General features: G+C 41.6%; 1 protein-coding gene across 26 annotated transcripts in view; it reads left to right on the top strand.

Annotated features, from left to right (window-relative positions):
• MYO18A (myosin XVIIIA) overlaps nucleotides 1–25,147 on the top strand; it is a 350,017-nt gene that overhangs the window by 196,302 nt on the left and 128,568 nt on the right. For all 26 annotated transcript variants that reach the window (XM_088477757.1, XM_088477755.1, XM_088477756.1 and 23 more), the window contains one exon: nucleotides 693–802. In XM_088477757.1, coding sequence (XP_088333883.1) covers nucleotides 693–802 — 110 coding nt within the window. The remainder of the gene's footprint in view (nucleotides 1–692; nucleotides 803–25,147) is intronic.

Genomic DNA, 25,147 nt, shown 5'->3' with positions numbered 1-25,147 from the left:
AGTCCTGGGCGGTGACAGGCAGGTGTATTAGAGCATGCACGGAAATGGTCTGTCTCACGGGCGTGTTATGGGAGTGTTACGGCATGCCGGTGAAAGTGGTAATATACACAGGCACTCAAATGCTTACGTAGGAGGCCATACACAGACACAGAAACTGCACCTGCCATAGAGCTGGTGCGATCGGTATTACAGTGCGGCTGGCCGCTGAAAGTTGGCGTCTGAGTCCTTGGACATTTGTATGTACGTATGTACACCGAGAAAGGACTTTGTAGCGCCTGTTGACTAAAGTCGCATATAGGTGATTGCTAATGGACACAGCTTAGGCACTTCTTTGTCCAGCTCTTCTGAATCAGACCCTTGGTGAGGACTTGAAGACTGTCATGTCCTGATATGTAGAAATAAATCGGAGGGTGTAGTTTATTTTTCATGACTGTATGTATAGTATGTATGTATGTGTGTGTATATATATTCACATACATACAGTGTATGTGTGTGTGTGTACGTGTGCTTTTGTGTATGTATACATACGTGTGTATACCCCCTTACACACACATACATACATACATTCATACATACATACATAAATTTATGTGCACATGTGTATACTATCTTTTCGCACTATAAACAATCATATTAACCTTATCCAGAAAGGCTCTACCTCTGCACCGCTCTGACCCATTTCTTTTTTCCAGGTTATCCTGATCACATGGCGTTCTGCGAGTTCCGTCGTCGGTTTGATGTCCTGGTTCCCCACCTCACCAAGAAGCATGGTCGCAATTACATCGTCATGGATGAAAAGCGGGTACGTGCATATACAGATATTTTTATTAATAACTCTTCTGCCAGCCATGTATTTAGCAGTATCTATACACATTTCACAGGTGGCTGACACAAGTTTTATGCAGAAAGTAAAGCTCAATATAACTAAAATCTAGGCAGTGGGAGTTACTCTGTACCACACACACACACACACATACACTGAAGAATGCATTGGAAAGGAGAGAGTGTAGGAAGTTTTGGCCTGATTGTGGAACCAAAGATTAGTCATTGTATAGGTATGGTTAGAACTGGGGTCAATGGAGATACTATGATCTGAGCAGGTGATTGTAGCAGATATAGGCAATGACCCTCAAAGGAGTCTGGAGCAAAGGGAGGGTCTAATAGCTTGGATGGCGGCTGTAAATAAAAGTGGAGCAAGAACGCATGAGCAGTGTGGGGACTGCTACTAGTAGTGTAATTTTGGGCAGGAGCAGAAAAATTAGCAAATTGACAGCTGGTGGGATTGAGAGAGACCTGGAGAACGGTCCATAGGAAGAGGAATTATGAAGACAGGTGTCACAATGATTAGAGTGTAGGCCTAGTCGTCAGAGGACATATGAGCTGCTGATTGATTGTGGATGTTACATTATATGCACTTTTCTGTTCCCCAAGTGTCGTAATTACCTATTTTAGTAATGCAGCCAAAAGAATCTGGGCCAGACACTTGCACTCCATACACAAACTCTGCACTCATTTAATTCAAATTGATGCAACCGGGTTACATGCAAATCTAGAGTTACTGTGATGTATTTACCCCACTGGTTCAACAAGTTTTTTTGCCTTTATGAAAACCGCTTATTAAAGGATTCTCTTCTATTGAATGCATAATGTTAGGCTTGTAGCAGGTAATGCTTTGTGAGAATGCAGGATTCTGCCTGTGGTACTGCTGGCTCCTGGCCCAATGTTTCTGAATTGAATTTCTATAGTAAATGATATGCATGTCCTGTTCCACTTTGATGTCTTTCTCTGTAACTCGTGTGGTGACAATTGCATTTCACAGCAGCATTAAGTTGCATTGTTGACTATAACCATGAAGGGTTTGCCAAATTAGAGTTTAGCACTAGGCTGATCCAAGGCCAGTTTTTTTTCTGTTTGTTAACCCGACTCTGACTCAGGAATGAATATGCTTACTGTGCAAGGCTTTCACTATGTTTCGTAGATCCAGGAAATATTTCACTGCTGCTGGAAACGTTAGTTATTTAAATATGAAGTACAGTATGATTCCATGAAGTGTTCATTGGTGCCCTGCAGTGGTTTGCATGTTATTCTTCTATTTCCTCCAACTTTACTAGACAACAAATTATGTTTAAGGTGGAATTCAAGGTGTTAAGATAAAAATAAATGGTATGTCTGGTGGAGGTGTTGCCCTTTGCCAGATCCACAGGGGTCATCAAGAGCTTGTAATGGTCCCACACTGCTGTCCTATAATCTTTTACTGTTGGTCTAACTAAAACTGGGCATATGGGGGTTGATTCCCCTCTCCCAGTTACAATAAATAGGAAGTGCACTGGAGAGGTAAATCCAGTACCCTCTTGGCAGGCTGAGTGGTGAGAGCAGTGTGGCATAAAACAGTCTCTCTATCAGTGACCAGGGCAGATCCATTGAATGTCACAACCAAGATACGTCAGACTATGTTGTTTTAACTTAACTCTTGAACCCAAAATTACTGGTTTTTTTTTTTAAATTCTTTAAAACAATTAGTCAGTGAAAAATGAACATAAGTTATATCTGCCATTTTTCCATTGGACTTGGGGCTTGTACTGTATGTACACAGGTACATTGAAAGCCACCCTAGTTAAAGGCTTAGACAAAAAACTTGCTTTAATGGAGTGTGGATTAACACGTCATAAACATTTTATGCAATATATTTAATGATCTTGCCCACGTAACACAATTTATTTTTTATACAGAGCATGGAAGCTTCTGAATGCTGCAGGGAATGCTGCAGGGAACATCAAAATTGGTGCAAACTGAAGCCAACAATTGTTAGGATGGGAATCATGTTTTACCCCTTCATTACTAAGCAATGAGGGACTGTATGGGTTCAAATGTTGAGATGGGGATTTACCTAAAAGCCCCTTATAGTTGCAGGTGTTCAGACCCTGGAGGGGGCGAATTTTGATGATGTAATTGGCCCAGCAATGACCTCTTTAAGCCTGCCACCTCCAGGATAAACATTGCAGGCTTTCTAAGTCAGAGACTAGGGGCGAGAGCATTAAAGAGGTTAATAGGTTTTAACACTGGTTAAGCAATAAATTTGCTTACGTGGCCTTACGTAGGCTTCAGTTTTTGGTTCATTTTTGAAAATTAATTTAATATGGAGGGAATAAAAATAAATGCAATTAGCAGACCTCTTGGATGTATCTCAGGCTGCGTACAATGGACGTATATTGAACCACCCTATAAGTAATTACACTAAGTATTGTTGAGAAATTGTGGAAGTTGTACAAGTTGTTGCAGCTCGAAGAGAAAATCCTGCTACAGAGACAACATGTAATAGTTCATAGGATTGAAACTTTACTTGTAATACACAAGTAGTGTTATTCCATTATCCCCTGCTCTAGTGTAGATTCCAAGGATACTGGTTTACTGCAGTTCCGTGAGCCATTACTTGGTTATGCAACAACGCATTTCCAGCTTTAACATAACTCACAACATTGTCCTAATTGGTATAGACATGTGCAGCAGTTTCAGGAGACCCTTCCCTCAATTCTGTTTATAAAGGGATCTCCCTCCAAGCTGACAAACGCCTGCCTCAATTTGTTTATTGATTCGCTTGTAAAGTGCTGGAAATTTTTACAGTCTTTTTTTTTTAGGCTTGAAAAACAGGAATATAGAGCTACTGATATTGGTAATGGGTAAACCGTACACAAACCAAAGTTCAGTTGATCAAATTGTATTATTAGCAAAACAAAAGGAAAAGGTTTATGTACAGATTCAGAAATAAACATTAGTGGAAGCAGGGCACCCAATGCTGGGAGTGACATTGTTTAAGAGCCCTTACAAGAAAGCATGTCTCTCTTATGCTGTCCACCTGTCAAATTAGCACTGCGAGTACATTGTAGGACTAATCATTTCCAAGCCACCTTTCTCCCATAGATGAGAGAAGTATTGATTTACACCCCACTTCATATTCGGGGCTTGGTTACATAGCCCACCCCCTATATTGGTCAGCAGAGAATTGTCTTGGAATTTGTTTCTGCTAAGAAGAATTTCACTCTCTGCTTCTAAATAGTTGTCTTAGTAATCATTGTGCTGCCTAATGCTCACACAAAATGCAGTAAATTCCTTGTGACAAGCTCCAGTTAGTGGAAACTACTGTAACGCATTAACAGGGAATCCACTATGCATTTGAATATATAAAACTCCAATTCTATTCTTGATTTTAACTTCTAAAGATGCCACAGTATCATGACTGTGTTTGGCAATAGGTAATTCTATCTTTATTTTTGGTTGTCAAGTGAAATGAGATTACCAATAAAGGGTCTCTAAGATTGAATAAATCACTGGGGATAAAGGGACACTGTATTTTTAATGCATGACCGACTTAATTTGTGATTAGGAATGCATCATTGCAACCAGAGACTGTAATTCATGTTTGTAACATAAATAGTACATGCAGGGGAGATCAACCTCTGAGCCATTCTATCAGTGTTGTTTGTTTTATAATTTAAAATACGCTTGATAGTGTTTAAAATATTAAGCAGCATATAATACGGTGTTCTCTTGCCATCACAAGTATTTCTTGAGTTTAAACAATATGTTAAAAAAGCTTGCCTGAAATGAAGCTATAAAATAAAGGAGAGTAACTGAACAATGTAACCTGCACAGGAACAGCAGGTTATAGAAAGACAGAAAAATAATTTATATCATTGTATGTTTGGGATATAATGGTGGATTTATCAAAGCTCAGAGAGAGAGAAAATCGTGAGAGATAAAGTACCAACCAATCAACTCCTGTCATGTTTTAAACACAGTTTGTAAAATGTAAGTTAGAAGCTGATTGATTGGTACTTTATCTCTCACAATTTTCTCTCTCTCCAAGCTTTGTGTCATTAGCTAATCGAAGTCTAGTGCAATCCTCCATGTAGGGTATTAATAAAAGCTTGGAGAGAGATAAAATTGTGAAAGTTTAGTACCAACCAATCAGCCTCTAACTTACATTTTACAGACTTTGGGGTAAATGTATTATAGCGGCACAAATTGTGTCGCTATAACTCTCTCTGCTTCACCACTTTACCGAGGCGATGCAGGAAGCAGTACTGATAAGATGTATGAACATCTCATCTGCCGGAGTGGGAGAGTGAATACTCCACCCCCCCCCTCCGGTGATCCCAGCATAGTGCTGATGCGCTGAGTCTCACCTCCCGGCTGGCTCCACTGGGCAAGCGCGGGATTTTTGAAGCATCGTGAGATCCCATGTGCAGCCCCCGGAGCCAGCATCTGTGGTGATAGGGCAATGAGAGCTGCAGCTTTCGATACTGATAGCTGCAGCTGTCGGACGTTCAGTGCCACTGACCGTTCATACATTGCCCTGCACATCGGCGCTGCTCTCTTGTAGAGAGCAGTGCCGATAATGACAGGTGCACATATAGCACACAGAACCCTTCAATAATATATGGGGGAGAAGTGGTATCAGCACACACAATAATCTGGAAACACTTCTAACACATATTGCCAGACAATACATCTCCCCCTGTGTTTAAAAAATGATAGGAGCTGATTGGTTGGTACTTTAGCTCTTACAATTTTATCTCTCTCCGTATGCCCCCCCATGAAACTAATGATGTGAAAGCTGAAAGACTGTAACATTAGGTGAGCATTGTATAGAGTCATTGTAGTGAATGTATTAGAGTGTGGACTGCAGCAATCGGCGAGTTTTGTGCGAGACGACCTGATGTTTTAAAGTAGCAGTCATTTGAAAGGAAAATCAACCTGGTTTTGCCTTTTGAATGACTGCTACTTTAAAAATCGGACAGTCTCGCACGGAACTCGCCGATGCCTGCAGTCCACAGGCTATTACGTTTCCCCATTGTCTTTTGACGAAAAGCACGACTGTAAGATTGCCTCAAAACCTGGTTTATTATGGGCATTCTACAGGAACAGGGCTATTTTAGTGTAAGCTGAAATCATCGGCTCCGAACACTTGTGATTATGATAATGTACAATAGCAATCTGTCGTCAGCAGAAACTGATATATTTAATTTTCAGGTTGCAGATGTTATAGTGTTTTCTATATTTATTTATTTATTATCAGTTTTTTTATATAGCGCACATATATTCCACAGCTCTTTAAAGAGAATATTTGGCCGTTCACTTCAGTCCCTGCCCCAGTGGAGCTTACAGTCTATTTTCCCTACCGCATGCTCACACACTAGGGTTAAATTTTCTTGGGAGCCATTCACTTCAGTCCCTGCCCTAGTGGAGCTTACAGTCTATATTTCCTATATGATTTTATAATAAAGTAACATATAGATTTAGGGCCATATTCAATTAGAAGCGAAAAGTCAGTTATCATTTTCACCGTTTTGACTACTCCCCATATTCAATTTCAAAGACTTTTCGCAGGTGCGAAAAGTCTTTGGCAAAAACTGGGGATAACTTTTCACCTATGATTAGGTGGCGAAAAAAAGTGCAGAATTGGTGTTTTGGGGAACAAAGTAAAAAAAAAAAGTACCCTGCACCCCTTGCAATGTCTCCTAAAGGAATTCTGTGTAAAAAATAAATAAAAAAAAAAACGTTCAGCAGGATACCCTAAAAAATGTACTTTCATTTTGGGGCGAAAAAAAAAGTTGAGGAACAAACTTATAGCGAAATCGACTCAGGGGGGGTCCCCAAGTATGCGGCAGGTGATTTTTAGAATGTGGTTGGTTGCGACAAGTGGATTTTTTAATGATTTTTAAAAGTTCACCTTAGGGACTTAAAAATATGCTTGCACCCATTTTCATGTACCCCAAATTGATGGGACTAGTTATTTTTCTAAAAAAAATGTTGCTAAATGCTATTAGTCACCACTTTGTGAAAGGCGCATTAAAGCACCTGCCGACAATGTTTAAAAACCCTAAATACCTTTAGCAGGGATTTTCAGGGGTACCCATAGTGATCCCCTATGTTAGTACATCTTTTGGGGGGTGACAGGCTGATTTCCCCAAAAAGTGACAGAATTTTTCTCTACTTACTTTCCGCCGGGTCCCGTTTTGGCCGAATCCTAATTGTATACGGAGATACGCGGGCACGCGCCCGATACTTTATCCCCAGGAAAACCTGTGATGATGGCGAAAAGTCCGACCTCTGACTTTTCAACTCTAATTGAATATGGCCCTTAGAGTTGTAGCAATAGTCTGGTCTGGAAACAAAGTAAGCGAAACTTTTTTTTTTTTTTTTTTGATATTTTTGAAATAGTATCAGATTTGAATTAATTTAGTATTGCAGGAGAAGCATGCTTGGTTGTAGGTGGTACTTTGTTCTCGCCTTCCTTTCTTTTTAGCCTATGCGCATGTCAGAATTGTCTTAGTGATTTAATGATCACTACTACCAGTCCTTGTGACTGCCAGATGGCGCAGGGCTGCAACTTGTTTTGTTTTTGGTCCATATGGCGCTTGCTGAAGCTTCTTAGTGTTACAACAGCATTTTTAATAGTAATCAATTGATCACTATTTTGGCAATTGTTCAGGCTACAGTCACCTTCTGGTAAGCGCATGGCAGTACATCACAGCTGGATGGTTACATCTCTTCATGGGCTGCATTACCACTGCTGCCTGATGGCTTACAGAAAGAAACAAGCTAAAATATGAAAGATTAGCTGGAATAGTAAGAAAGCAGAACATTTTATACAAATCATATTTTTTCATGTGATTAGATTTAGTTTTGCTAAACATTTAACTAGATTTCGATAAAAGCTTTCACATAAGCCCAATTTTCAGATTATACACGGACTCGTATAGGGTTACACAGTGGACGCTGATTTTAAAATGATAAAATAGCATACTGATTTTCCATTAAGCATTGAAGATGTTTACATTAAACGTGATATCCACCCTGAAACCTGTGGTTAACCACCCTGCACAGGAGGGAGCCAATAATAACCTTTCTGTCGGGAATGAGATGTGCTGCGCCCCGAGCCAGCAGAACAAGGCGTTCGGCAGAACAATAATGTAGGAATGCTAAATGTAGCCGGTCTCAACGTCTTGTATAATTGCAAACCCATGATATTGTCACCTGAGCATCTGCACAGCTCAATGCCATTTATAAAAACTCAGCTCTCCGTCGCTGTTTAGCATTAAATGTCACCCCGAGACTCCGCGATCTGACAGCGTGTTTGCGAGAGACGACTCCTCATGTAATATGCACCACCTGTGCGTGTCTGATCGCCGTTGGGAATTCAATCCAGGGTTTAGCTTGTTTGCTTAACAAAGCCAACAGTAATAGAAAAATACGAGGAAAGCACAGGGACAGCTATGATGTGTCAGTCCGTGTGCTGGTGCGACTACTAATTTTACCAGAAAGCCAAGGATGCCTGCTCTGTAAGGGTTGTTGGATGCGATTGTGGATGGATATTTCACACTATCCAGATCATTACCTGTCCTGATATATAGAACTATGCCATACAATGCATATAATTTAATTTGAGCTGTATGTTGTGATATGTACTGTCCCTTAATTCTGACAATGTGTATGAACAATACTTCCAGAAGAATGCTTCAATTACTGAATTATTTGTTTAGTAATGAATGACTGACTATAATAGTTATATGTAACTGGTGCATTAAAGACACACTATGGCTAGCTTGATCCCTAAGGTTTATAAGCACCTTGTAAACACATGCTGGTTTGAACCTATTAATAGGTGCATTAATAGGTTCAAACCAGCATGTGTTTACAATGGGTTGCGGCTAGATCCCCTTCAGCTACAGGACCATAACTTCATCAGTTACTAACCTCGTGGACATAGAGTGGGAATAGTAACCTGTGTTTAGCGAAGCAAGCTACGTGCCGGAAGCATTTTGAGCATACAAATTTCTACTATTGGTGGCCAGGTACTACAGTTGAGACAAAATAACAGCGCCGTCAGGGCATTGAACCACACTTCCGCCCTTACTCGACGTCACGTCCGGGTCCTTTAGCTGAAGGGGAACTAGGATCAACTGTTTACATAGTGCTTAGAAACCTAATGGATAAAGCCTGTCATATTGTGTTTTTACTTGTAGAGTTATGTTATGGTAAGTTTTACTCAATATAGTGCATACAATAGTATTACATTTTATAATACTAGAATGATCACATAACAGTTCAAGTATGGTTGGAGACTGAGTTGCCAGATGATAAATTATTTTAAACTGGATGCATATCAATTCCTAATGGATGCATTGTATTTAATTCAAATATATATAGCGTAACACTAGACATATGTGTCTATAAGGCGAGTTTGGCCATGTATTATGTGTCTGTTAAGTCTATAGCTTGGGTCTTTCCAAACAATAGACACTTTTGTTTTTCAAAACAATGTAATTTTATTGGGGAAGACCAGAAGAATTACAGAATACCAAACAATATACAAAGCTTGTAATGTGTGAAGACATAGGAAAATTTAAACTAATGACAAAAGCAGACTGATGATAATATAATGTAGTACACCCAAGTGAAGCAAAGAGGTATTTCCTTTAATGCTAAATCTTATAAAAGACCAAATAGAAAATTCAGAAACCATCTAGAAATTGTCAATGGTGTTTTTGTGTCAGGCACTACAGGCATTATCCTATTTCTAAAATAAATCATAAATCGGTGCAATGTATAGTAAATAATATATTTAAACATTTTTAATCCATTGTTCCTTCTAAGCTGAGCTATCTGGAGATGAGTAGTGTGGCACTGAACAGCAGATTTTCATAGCAGCCTTTCAGGATTTGCATTTAACTATTTATTTCCCAGACTGCGCCAATTAAGAGAATCTTTGGTTTAGATACATATGGTTCCCTTTAACTTGAATTCTAGGTCTAAATGTAATAATAATAATAATTCTTTCAACATCTGGCAACTTAATACAAAAGTATACTTTGTTTTATGAAAACTAGTTTATTATAATGTGTGGACATTTTACTTGGCTCGATGGAGTACTATATAAAAGCTTTTAGTTGCTTGCTTTAGCTATTTAGCTGCTAGAAAGCACTGAGCAATTTCCTGACCATTTAACGATTGTTGCACATTTTACTTGCTAATAGCCTTCTAGCGTATTAACGTATTTGCTCAATATAAAATTGTGCTGTACCTCATTTATTGATAAGAGACAGAATGCTGTAGAATTGAATTGATGTGGGAGCACTTCTAACAACAGTTTGCTGACTTGCGCTCCTGAATCTTAGTTATGCATCTTCTAATCAAATGAGAAATATTGTACTTAGCAGTACGAGACATAGCCTCTGCTGACTCATAAACCTTCCATGTAGTTGGAGCGTACAACTTCATGCAATTTACAAATGTATCCATACATAACAAAGTTCTTTCCCTGGATGTGTCTCCAGTTTATTGCTTCTGTACTTGAAAACCATTAATTTTTGTGACTGATTAAATGCTGATGGCGGTAATTTTGTGCTGCGGTTAATTAACACCTTCGCTGCTAAGGACTAGTGGGACTCTAAACTGAAGAAGTTCAAGAAGAAAACCTAGAAGTTGATGTTGCTGGGAGTTCTGAGGTGGCAAGGCTTGATGACATAGCCAAGACAGGTACATGATGATGCAATTAAGTCCTGAAAAATTAAGCCAGAAAATAGGAAGTGAGCATTAAACGTGCTGTGCCTCCTCCATTCTGACACTCGCTAACTCATAGGTACCCTTGTTTAAAACAGGGGAGTCCACACACTCAAATTATATGGCCCCTGAAAAGTCCTTATTTGGTGATCATATGTGATCATCACAGAATACTTCTGCACTGCAGAAATCACTATGAAGCCCTTGGATGGAATATGTCCCTATGCTAGCTTGAAGAAACACAGGAGTGTCCGCCTCCAGTTAATAATACAGAAAGCGTTAAGAGGTCCAGAGACTGGGTGTGGTTCTAATGGCCTTATCTCCCCCATCCTGGCATCAATAAACCACACAAGTCTCCTCATTTGTTGTGGTAGGTTGTGTACTTTACAAATGGTATGCGGTCAATATCCCGACAGCAGGGATTCTGACCACCGGAATCCCAAAGGTAAGTAGCAGGGTTATGGTTAGGCACTAGGGGGTTAGGGATAGGCACTAAGGGGGGAGTTAGGTTCAGGTACCTGGGAGAGAGGTTTATTGTAGGGGGAGGGTTAGGATACCTACCGACAGGTGGCGGTGTCCTAACTCTATCGGGATTCTGACTACCGGCACCCCGTACTCATCCCCATTCGACAGTTAGACAGCAGTGTAGTAATAAGTAGTCTCCAGTTTTTCAGCACTTCTTCACTGGGTTTGTAATTTAATTTAGGAACCTTTATAAAGTGCCTATATATTACACTGCGCTTTGCAGAGTATGTTTAACCATTCACATCAATAGCTGTTCCAGTACAACTTCTACCCCACTCTCACACACTGATATTAACTTGCCAGTTGATGCTTCCGCCTAAGCAACATCACCAGTATTAGACCCTTCCTCACCCTTGACGCCACCAAAATTCTTATCCACTCTCTCATTAGGGGGTGTACAGATGTGTCCTCATACACTATTGCTGCAGTCATCCTGGCCCTCCAGGTCCCGTGCGACAAAGCTTGTGTCAAGCTTCTTATTCACTCGACTGTGCATCTTAGTCGTAAAGTTATGTGACAAAACCGCTTCACAAGACTGCACTGATTATTTTCATATTCAACACATGTATAACTGTATGCGTCTGAGTCTGTGTACAGAGTGCTAGGATGCAGTGGCTGCAGTTTATTTCCATGCTGAGTTCCGTTGTACAGATTCAGACTCCATCACACACAGCTATACAAATGTCGCATATCAAATTAACCGGTGCAATCTTGTGAAGTGGTGGTGTAGCAGCACGCTGCGGCTAAGACGGATATTCCAGCGAAAAATATGCTACACTACTTGGCGTAGCTCACTCGCGCCACAGTCTTGCGCTGCATAACGCATTGAGGCTAAGTGTATGAGGACCTTCTAAAGAGGATAGAGGGAGCAGTTTAGCTATAACACCAATCTGCTTTTAGCTATCATTTTGTAAATGTACTTGATAAATGATAGCTAGAAGCTGAATGGTTTCTACTGTATGTTCAACTTCTCCCTACACCTACATCCTCAGCACTTGTTACCCTAGATTGTGTCAGCAATTCTCTTTTAGAATGTAAGCTCACAAGTAGATACCTGCTTCCTTGTTTTCTTGCTTGATCCCAATTTTTCAACTGTCTCCTTGTCCCGCACCACCTGCTTATTCTCTCTCATCTCTTATTACATCTTATGCAATGTATGTTGCACTTCTACTCCAGCTTTTAGGTTGTCCTGTGCTGGTCTGCTTTCAGTATGTTCTTCCATTTTGCCTGTTCTGTCTATGTGGAAATCATTGTTCTAGCCTATAGGGTCTGCTTCCCCTTTTACACCTTTGCATACTTCTGTTGCTTTATAATTAAACAGCAATTAGAATAACTTTAATAGTTATTGCTCTGTAGAGTGTCAACACTCTTCTTTTTGGCAAGCAAAGATGTATGTTTATAAGTACATGAATATTAGACAGAATCTGTGCATACTTACCTAGCTTGTAGACTATATAGCTAGGGCTTGATTCTGAGTGTGACCGATCTTTGTGCACAGATGCAACTGACGCGTTATTGCATACAGCACTTGTGCAAATCCGAATAAATGCATCTTTGTGAATGTCCGTCCTATTGAGTCGGATAGAATGTGGCAGGACCTGTCATTCAGTGAAATTATACCATTCAAGGTTGGAATTGGGCAGCGACAATGCAATTGCACGGAACCACACTGAGTGTAGTGGGCGTGTATCTAAGGCTTTGTGTGATTTTGAGTCATGCGTATGGGGAAGCTGTTTCTGACGGCTCTATTGCACCTAGCTAATATTAGCTAGTATACAGTGGCGTAACTAGGGTATTTGGAGCCCAGGTCAAGCTAAAAATGGAGCCCCCCTCTCCCCAAGCATGTGCGCACACCTTCGCCGCATGCCAAAAAAGTGGGCGTGGTCACATGTCGCAAGGGGTGTGGCCACTGGAAAATGGGGGCGTGTCAATATGACACACCACTGGTTCTCCTCACTCTATGCCCCCAATAGTATTGCCCTTCTTGCAATGCCCACTGTTGTAGTGCCCTGTATGCAATGTCCCCAGTAGCAGTGCCCCTTATACAGTGCCCCAGTAGTGCACCCTTATATAGTGCCCTCAGTAATACGCCCTTATACAGTGCTCCCAGTAGTGCCACTTAAGCAGTGCCCCTTATATAGTGCCCTCAGTAGTGCCACTTAAGCAGTGCCCCTTATATAGTGCCCTCAGTAGTGCCACTTATGCAGTGCCCCTTATATAGTGCCCTCAGTAGTGCCACTTATGCAGCGCTCCCAGTAATGCCCCTTATGCAGTGCCCCCAGTAGTGGACCCTCTTATGCAGTGCACCCAGTAGTGGTCCCTCCTTATGCAGTGCCCCCAGTAGTGGTCCCTCCTTATGCAGTGCCCCCAATAGTGGTCCCCCTATGCAATGCCCCTTATACAGTGCCCCCAGTAGCGGTCCCCCTTATGCAGTGCCTTCAGTAGCAGTGCCTCTTATACAGTGCCCCCAGTAGTGCACCCTTCTACAGTGCCCCCAGTAGTGCACTCTTCTACAGTGCCCCCAGTAGTGCACCCTTTTACAGTGCCCCCAGTAGTGCATCCTTTTACAGTGCCCCCAGTAGTGCATCCTTTTACAGTGCCCCCAGTAGTGTACCCTTTTACAGTGCCCCCAGTAGTGCACCCTTTTACAGTGCCCCCAGTAGTGGTCCATCCTATGCAGTGGCCCCCCCATGTAGTGCCAATGCCCCTTACATATAGAAGGACAAAGACACACACACACAAAATATTTACCTGAATCACCGCTCCTGTGCCTGCTCCTCCGTCCTCCCGGCCCACTTTGCACTATGGGAGAGACGTCATGAGTGAGCTTCAGCCCGGCTCCGGCAGTGGGTGCAGCAGTCAATGAGAGTCTGTCCTACTCTCTTTGGCTGCCAAAACAAATATACCTCCTCCGGCGCCGGGTAGTACACTCGTACTACCCGGCGCCGGAGGTGGTGTGTTTGTTCCTTTGTAGTGCCGACCACACTCAGTGCGGTCCGCACTACACTGACCAGTGTCCTGGACCGCGGTCGGCGTGTACCCTGCTCAACCCACCCCTAGTTACGCCACTACTAGTCTATCAGTATATTTTTGGACCTTGGGAGGAAATCAGAGTACAGGCTGAGTCTCCCATATCCAAAATGCTGGTCCCAGTTATTTTGGATTTCTGAATATTCCGTATTTTGGAATATTTGCATATCATAATGAGATATATTGGGAATGGGACCCAAATCTATACACATAATGTCTTTGTTTTATACATACTGCACCTTATACACACAGCCTGCAGGTAATTTTATACAATATATTCAATAATTTTGTGGCTCAAACAAATATTGTGTACATACATGAAATTCATTTATGTTTCATATACACCTTAAACACAAAGGTCATTTTATACTTTATTTTTAATAATTTTGTGCCGTAAACAAAGTTTGTGTACATTGAACCATCAAAAAGCAAATGTTTTACTATCTCAGTCATGGTAAAAAAAAACTCTGTATTTCGGATATTTGGATATGGGAGACTCAACCTGTACTCGGAGGAAACCCACACAAGCACAGGGAGAATATACAAACTCCACACAGTTAGGGTCGTAGTGGGAATGGAACCCATGACATCGGTGTGTGAGGCAGTAATGCTAACCATTACACTGTCTGTGCTGCCCATTCTCTGAAATATGGTTTATCTCATAAGCACTAAAAATGTTAAATGCATATTTGTGAAGTCTACTTTTAGCTCTGTTTGTTTTAGAAATAAATTTGTACATTACAATTAGATGGATTCACATGTTATGGCATAACATCATTTACATTTTCTCATACCTACAGTACATAGATGGAGAGAGCGGCACTTTCAGCAGCTGTAACAGTAACTCGGGTATTGTGACAGTTCAGCTCTATTGATTTGCTTTGATCTGGCTTGTCAATATTAAACTACAGTGTATCCTTTCTGCTGTGTAAAGTTTTATGTGACAAGGTCAAGATACTGTTCATAAAACCTTTAACCATTAGAAGGTCGTTCCTGTACAAATATTTATACACAAGAAAATAGTCTGCAAAGCTGTACACTAAATGCAGCTTATCGCTTGAAACACAATAGAATATAAATCTTACTATTCATCTTGTGCAGCCTTAGAGAGAACAATGATGTTACTATTACAGGTTGAGTCTCCCATATCCAAATATTCCAAAATACGGAATATCCGAAATACAGATTATTTTTTGTTTAGTGTGACTGAGATAGTGAAACCTTTGCTGTTTGATGGCTAAATGTACACAAACTTTGTTTAATGCACAAAATGATTAAATATATTGTATAAAATTGCCTTCAGGCTGTGTGTATAAAGAGTATATGAAACATCAATTCATTCTGTGTTTAGATTTGGGTCCCATTGCCAAGATATCTCATTATGGTATGCAATTATTTCCAAATACGGAAAAATCTGATATCCAAAATACTTCTGGTCCCAAGCATTTTGGATATGGGAGACTCAACCTGTACTATAATGGGCTCAACTGGTAGAAGATTAGAAATGCTAAATGGCTTATGTGTATGGGTAATAGTTCCCTTCTCAAATCTGCTTCTTGAACACTTTTGCCTATTGTACTAAAGGGTTTGTGCAGAACTTATATGGTCTGTTGAAGAGTTGAAAGTAAATTGCATATACTTTGCATTGCTTAAAAGAATCATGCACAGAACAAGTGTATATTCACCCATAAGTTGTGCGCATCTCAATATATATCAGGCTGCATGTGTAGCATATGCTCCTGCTTTGATACTCGTCATCATTCTCGGCAGAGCTGTAACTAGAAATGTTAGCACGCTGTACGAGAAAGCTCTGCCACCTTAAAGTACACCTTTCTTTAAGCATCCATTATTTGGGGTATAATTGGCAGAACAAATTTAGCCTGTTTACTGCAACTCCAATTTATCTTTTTATGTTGACACTTTTTTTGTGAAGTGTGGACCTTATGTATCTGCCCCCTATCCTAAGGTATTATGCCCTCGACTTTTAAATGTGTTTTTCCTAAATGCAACCTCAATAAAATTACATTATATTACATTTTCGACCTACTATTTGATCCAGATCATTTTCACTAACGGAACTCTTCTGCTGTCTAATCATATAATAACAATATTTTGAGAGCTGGCAAGCGATACTTTTATAATCATCTGTATTCCCATTTACAAGGAGCCATTTTCTAAACAAATCACTTCACAGAAGTTACTTTATAAGGATGTCTGTTTTTTTTCTGTTTAATTAGATTACAATATACTTTCTTAAACTTGCAATGAATTTAAACACAAATTCGATCATGTGACTATAAAAGCTAGATTATGGCGACTACACTATGTAACCATTTTTTTGTCCTTGGGTAGTAAGTGCTATTTCTTATTTGCTTATGTCTCAAAATACAGAAAATTTTATTTATTCCCCTCAGACTTTGCTTTCATGATCAGGACATTTTATACCTTGAATTGTACCTATTTCAGATGAGAAAAGGGCGAATTTGCATTTTTTTTTTTACATCTATGAGTGGAATTGAATTGTTTTCTCACCCCGATCTCCCGTCTAAAGTGACAGGAGATCGCAGGGCGAGTTTCAATTGATTAGAATATCGTCCCAATCGCACCCAATGAGGTCAGGTTTAGCCGCGTAAAACTGCTACACCGGACCAAAGTGCTGAGCGCAATAACGAAAAGCACAGTGGGTTACTTCTTGCGCATTTCAACTGGCACCACCCCAGGGAATACGAGCTGAAATGCCGGCACCGGCAGCTGATCGCGCCCGACAGGAGCAACAATTGAATTGCTCCATCAGGTGTGTAGATGGCTGCAAACAATTGAATTGTGTCCAATATGAGAAGAAAATCCATATATGTATGAAAATTAACATATAAAGTTCTACAAACATGACCACAAAAGAACTAGTAGTGAGTAACTTGTCAAGATTTATGATTATACAGTACATCACTTTCATAAATCAGCCCCCCTCATGTTCTCATTTTACTGTCCTTGGTTGCGGCATTTAAACTCAGTAAATCCTGGAGGAAGCGCTCACCTTGCTCTTCCGAGTACACTCCCATGTTCTCCTTGAATTTCTCAAGATGAGCATCAAGAATGTGGACTTTCAGAGACATCCTATTGTGCCGAACTTCTTCATAAAGTCTCAACCAACTCCACATAGTTTTCGGCCTTATGATTGCCCAGGAAGTCCTGAACCACTGCGATAAAGCTGGTTCAAGCAGCTTCCTCCTTCTAAGTGAGCATTTTTGGGAATTCCTTGCACTTCAGGATCTTCTTAATCTGTGGTCCCACAAAAACACCGGCTTTGACCTTTGCCTCAGACAGCTTAGGGAAGAAGCCTTAAAGGTACTTGAAAATCTCTAACAAATTGTTTCATAAGGCCTTACTTGATGTGTAGTGGAAGCATCAGCACCTTCCTGAAGTTTACCAGTGTCTCCCACTTGCCGTCATTCGTTCTCCACACAGAACTCTGGACTTGATTCAGACCCGTTCGCTAGATGTGGTCGCTCGCTCCCAGCGTATGCAATTCCAGTGCACGCCCAGCAAGGCAGGCGATCGCGCGGCAAGGCATTAGCATGCCTTGGCGTGCGATCACTTTGTGTATGCAGATGCCCACCAGCCATTCATAAGACGCCCACTTGCGCTCGTCATCTCCTGGAAGTGCATGAAATCATTGGTACATCGAGCACCTCCAGATGTGCTCGCAGCGCTTGAGGTTGACTATACCTTGCTGCTAGCACTTCAGTGTATAATTCAACCAGGTGACGTGTACTATGATGCTGCCTTTTAATTATGCACGCCTCTGAAACGGCGTTAAGATTCTCAGGCACGCCTGCGTTCGCACTTCCACTCCCCCGTTTATAATGTCCAGCTCCTGTTACCACCCACAAACGGCTTGACCTGTCACTCCTTCAGCTGGGCTGTCTATGCTGGGTGAGCGAGTACTTCCCGATCGCTCACACTAGTTCACGCACGCACAGTACGAAACATAGACATGCGTATATTGTGAAACATTGCTCGCTACGAGCGATCGCTTGCTAGCGAACGGGCCTGAATCAGGCCCTCTGTCCGCTGTGGCCAGTGTCGTCTGTTGTAGTGCACCTTGTCCTTGCTGTCCCAAAGGCAAAGAAGGCAGGAAAACTTGATAAAACCACCTTGGGAAACCCTTTAGGAATCCCACCATTTTGAAGTCTTCGATGACCTCTCAGCCATACTCATATTTCGAGGCTTCTTGCAAGGTCTTGATGCTGTAGCAATCCTCTTTGCAGTGCAACGAGTGAGCCAGAGGAAGAGACTGGTACTTGTTCCCGCTATGGAGCAGCACAGCTTTGAGGCTCTTTGATGAATTGTCAATGATGAGGCACCATTCAAGCCAATTCCGAATGCGTTGAACAGACGGATCACATTGTGGCAGAAACAGAGGCCATGTTGACGAACTACATGGATGTCTTTTCTCCTCTGTACCATCGTGAAAAATAAAATTTTAAAATTAGAAACATAAATAGAATAATAAAAAAAATAAAAAAGCAATAATGACCATCTTACCTTCCGGAGTTATTTTGCATTACTCGCAGGTGAAATGAGGTTGCCAGGGTTTTTCTTCATTCCTGACAGAGAGATGGCTTGGATTGAGTACTTTTTGACCACAGGCATAGCAAAATGCATCTGCAGGATACTTGCAGCCCCTTGATGCTATCTCTGAAAATGCAGTCATTTATCCACTTTGGAAACTGGAAGTAAAGTGAACTGGTGGGCTTAAGGTCCCGATGTTTGTACTATAGTTTATATTACTAGAAAGCTCTAAAAGTTACATCCAGTAATTTACTGTCGGCTCCCATTGGCTAGCTGACAGTGACACAGGAGCCTGAGGGGCAAGCAGATTGGTGGCGGCTGTGATATACACTCAGCTGATCCTCGGTGAGCTTACCGTTCCTACAGACTCCTGGTAATATGAAGCAGCATTTAGAGGTACCTTCAGTGTTGTTGGGCTCCACTCTGGCAGAGTTGGACTGCTCTTCAACCCCCACGTTGTAACCGCACTGAATTATCAGAAATGTCCTGGAAAATAAGAACATTTCAAAATGTCTCTGACCAGGTAACACAAGCATAGTTTGTGGGGAATAATTGGCATTTTATATACTCTTGAGATATATGCATTTGGGAAATAATACTTCAAACCAGTGCTTAAAGTGGTCCTAGCGAAGTGGTGAAACTTACCTTAAGACCCACTCCTGTGTCCGCTCCCGTCCAGTCCGCCTGGCTGCTCCTCAGAACTATGGCCGAGACCTCATGACGTCTCTCCCATAGTGCACACTGCAGAAGCCGGAGCTCTGACGTGAATTCCAGCCTCCGGCTACTGCTGCGGGGAAGGAGCCGGGTACCCGCTGGTAACTAAATCTCAGCGGACGCCCAGCAAATGGGGCCTCCCTGCGGCGCCGGGCTGAGGTGGGCCGAAGGAGGCCGAACTGGTTCAGTTTCTAAATAGAAGTGAAGGAACACAGTTCCGCCCCGTTTCCGCCCACTTTAACCCCTGCTTCAAACACAAGGACAAGCAAAAAATAAATTTGCTACATACAGTAGTGTTATATGCAACTAGTTGCATATATATTTTTGTATTCTCATACTTTTATGCACATACTTTTTTATATATATATATATATATAAGTATTTTTTTGTTTTGTTTTCTCCTTCTCTTTCTGTACTTTAGAAATTATTTTTAAGATTATTTATATTGTGTATATTATTTGTGCAGCTTACCACTTTTGTTTGTTTATATACTATGTGCAAGCACTATCACAACAGTCACCTTGCTCCTTTCTCCACACAGGTGTAAACCATCTCCACTTAATTGTTTAGGGTATTTAGAGACTTTGGGCCTGATTCAGCAAGGAACGCACAGGAGAGAACGCACGCACTTGCCCAATGTTTTTGCTCTGCGCATGCATCACACTGCGCGTGCGTGAGCTTGCCAATGCGATCAGATTATAGTATGCAGACTACACGCAGTGTGTTCGAGGACCCTTGCGAAACTGATTGATAGGAAGTGCCGTTTGAGGGTGGTGACGGGGGGGTGATCAAGCGAACGCAGGCGTTATAACGCCGTTATAGGGGCGTGCATAATTAAGGCATTGCGGCGGCATACGCAGCCATACCGTAAGCTGTACACAGGAAGCGGCCAAATTCCTGCGGCAGGTCAGGTCAACCACTATTATGCTAATGGGGGCGATGGTTCTCGATGTTTCCGCTTTCATGCGTGCTGATCAGGCTGTAAGTAAAGGAAGATGGGCGGCTTAGTATGGGGCTGGGCATCTGCATCTTGTTCTGCAGTCACCGTGCGTATGCATTGCATATTCTCGCAGCGGACGGCTCTGTACATCTACATCCGTGCGTTCCTTGCTGAATCAGGCCCTTCGCGCACACAGACAACTTACTTGCCTTTGAGAAAGCTGAACTATTCAGCGCGTTACTCTGATTGCTCTTTTTTGCATACACTTTGCATTACTGAGACTCAACTTTATGGATAGTTTACTTTAGAACATTGACTCCGCCTTACCTGGTATATACCACGATACTATGCATTGATCTAATTGCTGGCTGCATTCAATCAACATCACGCGGGCTCGGGACATGCTGGCTGCATCCGGATAAGTCCTAACTGATCGCATGGAAGAGACTAACTATTTCATATAACAGTGTGACACTCGCTGCCCTTGCAGGGTCTGCACGGGCTGCTAATCTTACATCTGGATCTGCCAATTATACCCCCAAAAAAGATAATTCCTAATGTTGCGTACACATTGGACGATCGATAACGATATCGTTGTGCGAACTCCTGGGTATGCTGGACGATCGATATCGATCATCCAGCACACCATGTACCCACCAACAACTATAATGACCCGCGATCTCAGGTCCCTATAGTAACTTGGTCGATATCGACCAGGTTGACCTGCATGCACGGGCGATGGACAATATCGATATTGTTCATGCATGCCCGCGCATCTCAGGTCATTGGCCACCGAAAAATGCACGATATGAACGGTAACTATCAATATAGTTATCGTTCATATCGTCCATTTTAGTCGTATCGTGTGTACGCAGCTTATGTAGTTACCATCTTTACTGTTCCATTAAGAGTCCTACTACCCATATTCATCTACACATTGCATAGGTGCCCCATATATACCTAGGTATAGAATTGTATACCATATTATATTGTCATACTTATTCAGATTATATAATCTGTGTTTTCTGAACGTGTTTACCGTATATACTTGAGTATAACTCGACCCGAATATAAGCCGAGGTACCTAATTTTACCACAAAAAACTGGGAAAACTTATTGACTCGAGTGTAAGCCTAGGGTGGGAAATGCAGCAGCTACTGGTAGTATTCCCCCCCCCCCACCCCCTGGTACTGGCCCCAGCAGTAATCCCCCCCCCCCCTGGTACTGCCCCCAGTAGTAATATCCCCCCCCTGTTAGTGCCCCCAGTAGTAACCCCCCCCCCCCGCATGGTACGTAGCTGAGTGAGGCTCCCTCTAATATGTGGCGCCCTACTCAGCTGCGTAACGGGAGAACCGGCCCTGGTCCTGGAGCATCACTCGAGTATAAGCCGAGGGGGGGCTTTTTCAGCACAAAAAATGTGCTGAAAAACTCGGCTTATAATCGAATATATACGGTATATGTATGTCTATTGTTAACCCATACTTATATATTAATTATTTTTTTTATACAAATTAAAATAGCGGAGTATTAAGCTAATTCTATTTTGCATGTAAATATTTTTAAAGAGTTTTTGTTTTGACATCGTATGAACCATTTGCAGCTCACTACACTGTGCAATCTATACATTTTTTTTCCATGTTCTTCCTTTTATGGGTGGCTATCCCATATTGACTGGCAGCACAATAGTGACACTGTATTCACGAATAAGTGATGATCTATTATATTTCTGTTCGTCATGTATATAACAATTACAAAAATCATAAAATAAGACTGAAAACCCTACCTACAGTATATCCCATTTAAGGGAATAAAATCTTTATAAGACCTATGTTACGTTTACATGTACCTCTAAAATGGTAGAGGTCATTTACTATTTTATACAGTGATAATACCTGATAAGTCTATTCCATAACATAAAAGTAAGGGTACCTAGAACTATGAACCAGACTTCTATTGAGGTAATTTGTAGAATGGTGTCTGTATTTTCTGTCCTGCACTATTACATGTAGTACAGCCCACACAAGAACATGATAAACGGCTCTGAGATTAAAATAGTGGTAAAGCCCATTCTTTGCTATAAGCGCTGATCTCAACTTATGCCTCCTCCTCTCCCCAAAGGCCCATCCACTTAACTTATCTTCCCCTGCTTTATACATAATTTGTGCACTGGCAGCTGGAGATAAAATGCTACAGGAGAACAAAAAGTTAGTAAAAACTTGCAGCATAATGCTTTTTCATCAGCAAACTGCTTTAACGCATGCCATCATAATTTAACATTTAAGATCTGCTGTAAGAATAAAAAGTGGTACAAAAAACAATAGGCAACATTATGTTTTACTGTGTAAATCCAATAAACTTTTTATTACTGAGAAGGCAAAAGTTGGAAACCTGTATAATGCTGTCTTATGTATTAGTCTTTTACATAGAGGTTATTTTATACACCTAAAGGTTTTTTTTTTTTTTTTTTTTTTTACTCTGTTACATTATTATATTAAGTCTCGTAACAATGATGGCAGTGCAAAAATAAAAAAGAAAGATGATCGGTTGGTGATGAACACTCAATTGAATACTAAGGCTATGACATTCGCTAAATCATTAAGACGACAATGGCCGTTAATCCATAGTGATGAGAGTCTGAAAAGTCTTGATAAGGGACCTTTAGTTGCCTTCAAAAGAGGACCGACCCCCAAACAATTGTTAATGAAACCCATGAAAAATTTTCAAAAAAGTTTTCAAAAAGGATTCAGGAGCAACTTGGCTTAAACATAAAAACAGAATTCGGTTCGCCCACCCGTACTCTGGAAGGAGAATCCCAATTAAACATTGGCTGATATGCACACCAACACATGTGATTTATGTTTTAATGTGTCTGTCGGTAAGACAACGACTACATTCATCGAAGTTCCATCAGACGGGCCATTATTGAGGCTCATAGCGATAAGCCGGGGGCTAGGCATTGTATGGAGATGGGACACCAAGAGGCAACATTAAAATCCATTTTAATCGATATGTTCAAAAATTAGCGAGGGGTGGCGATCGTGATAGGATTCTGTTGCAAAAAGAGTCGCGCTGGATATATACCTTTTTGCCCCCAAAGGACTGAATGAGAGTATCAGTTTTAGATGCTTTTTATGAAATAATTTTCCTGGATTTGGCTTCTGGCAGCACAGTTAAAAATTATTTTTAAATAATTTTTTATGGTGGGGAAGATATGTGGCCGCTGTATTGCATGGAGTATGCAATGAACGGCGGCATAAGGGAGACTCCGGCTGGTAAGTCACAGTAAGATATTTTCTGGCACGCTGGGATGTAGTATGAACACATGTTGCATGTCTTGAATGGTCTATGAAGTGACCGAGTTCGACGGACGGTCTAAGTATTTTTTATACTAAGTGAATGGCACAGAGCCATTAAAGCCACATAACATTTGGATATGCCCTGTTCCGATGGACATTATATACATTTATTTTGTGCTATATGTATGCCATAGAGCTTATATCAAAACTATGCTCCAGATGTAGGGTGGATGTTACAGAGCCATTAAATGATTATAATGCCTGGACATTACATTGTTGTTAATGGACAATGTAAGCTTTTTCTATGTGCGTAAACGGATGTCAAAGAGCCATTGGTACTACTAAGCCTGGATACTATCTGTTGGTGATCGATGAATGCCAGTTTTTTAAGATTAATGGTTGTGGTGGATCTTTGTGGTAGCACCCCGTATGTTGATAAACGATGGTCGAGTGCAAGTACATATAGAATATATATAATATTCCCGAAAGCGGTCAGCACACACGTAAGCATACTTGATATCCGCCTGGGTGTCCTGATGGAATCGGTATGAAATACCGCCGGCCACATGGCCGTTGGTTCGATTCGTGGCAGCGCCTGGCCGACAACAGCAGAGTTCCCGGCAGCGGAAGCCCGACAGCGCTGGAAATCCCGATCGGGGATAGGTAAGTACTAACTAACCTAATCTAACCCCCTACCCTAACTATCCTTAGGGGTGCCTAACCCTAACCTCCCCCCCAAGTGCCTAACCCTAATCCCTCCTGTAAGTGCCTAACCCTAACCCCCCCCTTCCACGCTGCCTAAACCTAAGTCCCCCGGGGGAGTGCCGAACCCTAACCCTCCCTCCCCCTAGCCTAACCCTAAGTCCCCCCCGGGTGCCCTAAACCTAAACCCCCCCCCCCCTGCAGCTGTCCGCTCGCGGCGCCCGGCATCCCTTCGATCGAGTTGCTGGGCGCCGGTCTCCCGGCATCGGGGTAATGTCAGGCGTCTGCATCTAGACGCCCGGCATTTCATCCCTCGCCGGGAAATGACAGTCGGCAAGCCGGCTGCCGGTATTAAGGTAGCCAGCTTCCCGATTGTATACCGTCCTGATGAAGGCCACATTTGGAATACTGAATATGTGATGTAAAGCATAAAGTACGTCTTTTTGCATTTCATGGAAGAGCCCTGGTGAGTGCACTCTGCTTTTTGCAATAGAAAAAATAAAAATGGATATATATACTGTATCAATTACATTTAATAGAGAGGATTTTGTGTAATCGGTCAATACTGAAAAAAGGCTTTCAGTTTCACACTCTATATTTCCCCGCACTACCCTCTGTGCTTCATACACTACATAGAGTACAGCACTGTGTCTTGAGACTTTATTTTATTAGCAACTGATTGTGCCCGGATGACCCAAACATTGTCTTGCTTGTGTAAGTCTGTCTCCAAGTAGATGGTCTAAATGTTTTGGGCAACTAGCTGAAAGATGTCGCACTGAATGTTGCCATCATACCACAGTCTATG

Source organism: Taudactylus pleione, unplaced genomic scaffold, assembly GCF_031769625.1.
Source record: "Taudactylus pleione unplaced genomic scaffold, aTauple2 ptg000203l, whole genome shotgun sequence".
NCBI classification, from domain to species: domain Eukaryota; kingdom Metazoa; phylum Chordata; class Amphibia; order Anura; family Myobatrachidae; genus Taudactylus; species Taudactylus pleione.
Note: the sequence above shows the minus strand (reverse complement) of the source record. Positions and strands in the feature narration are given on the sequence as shown.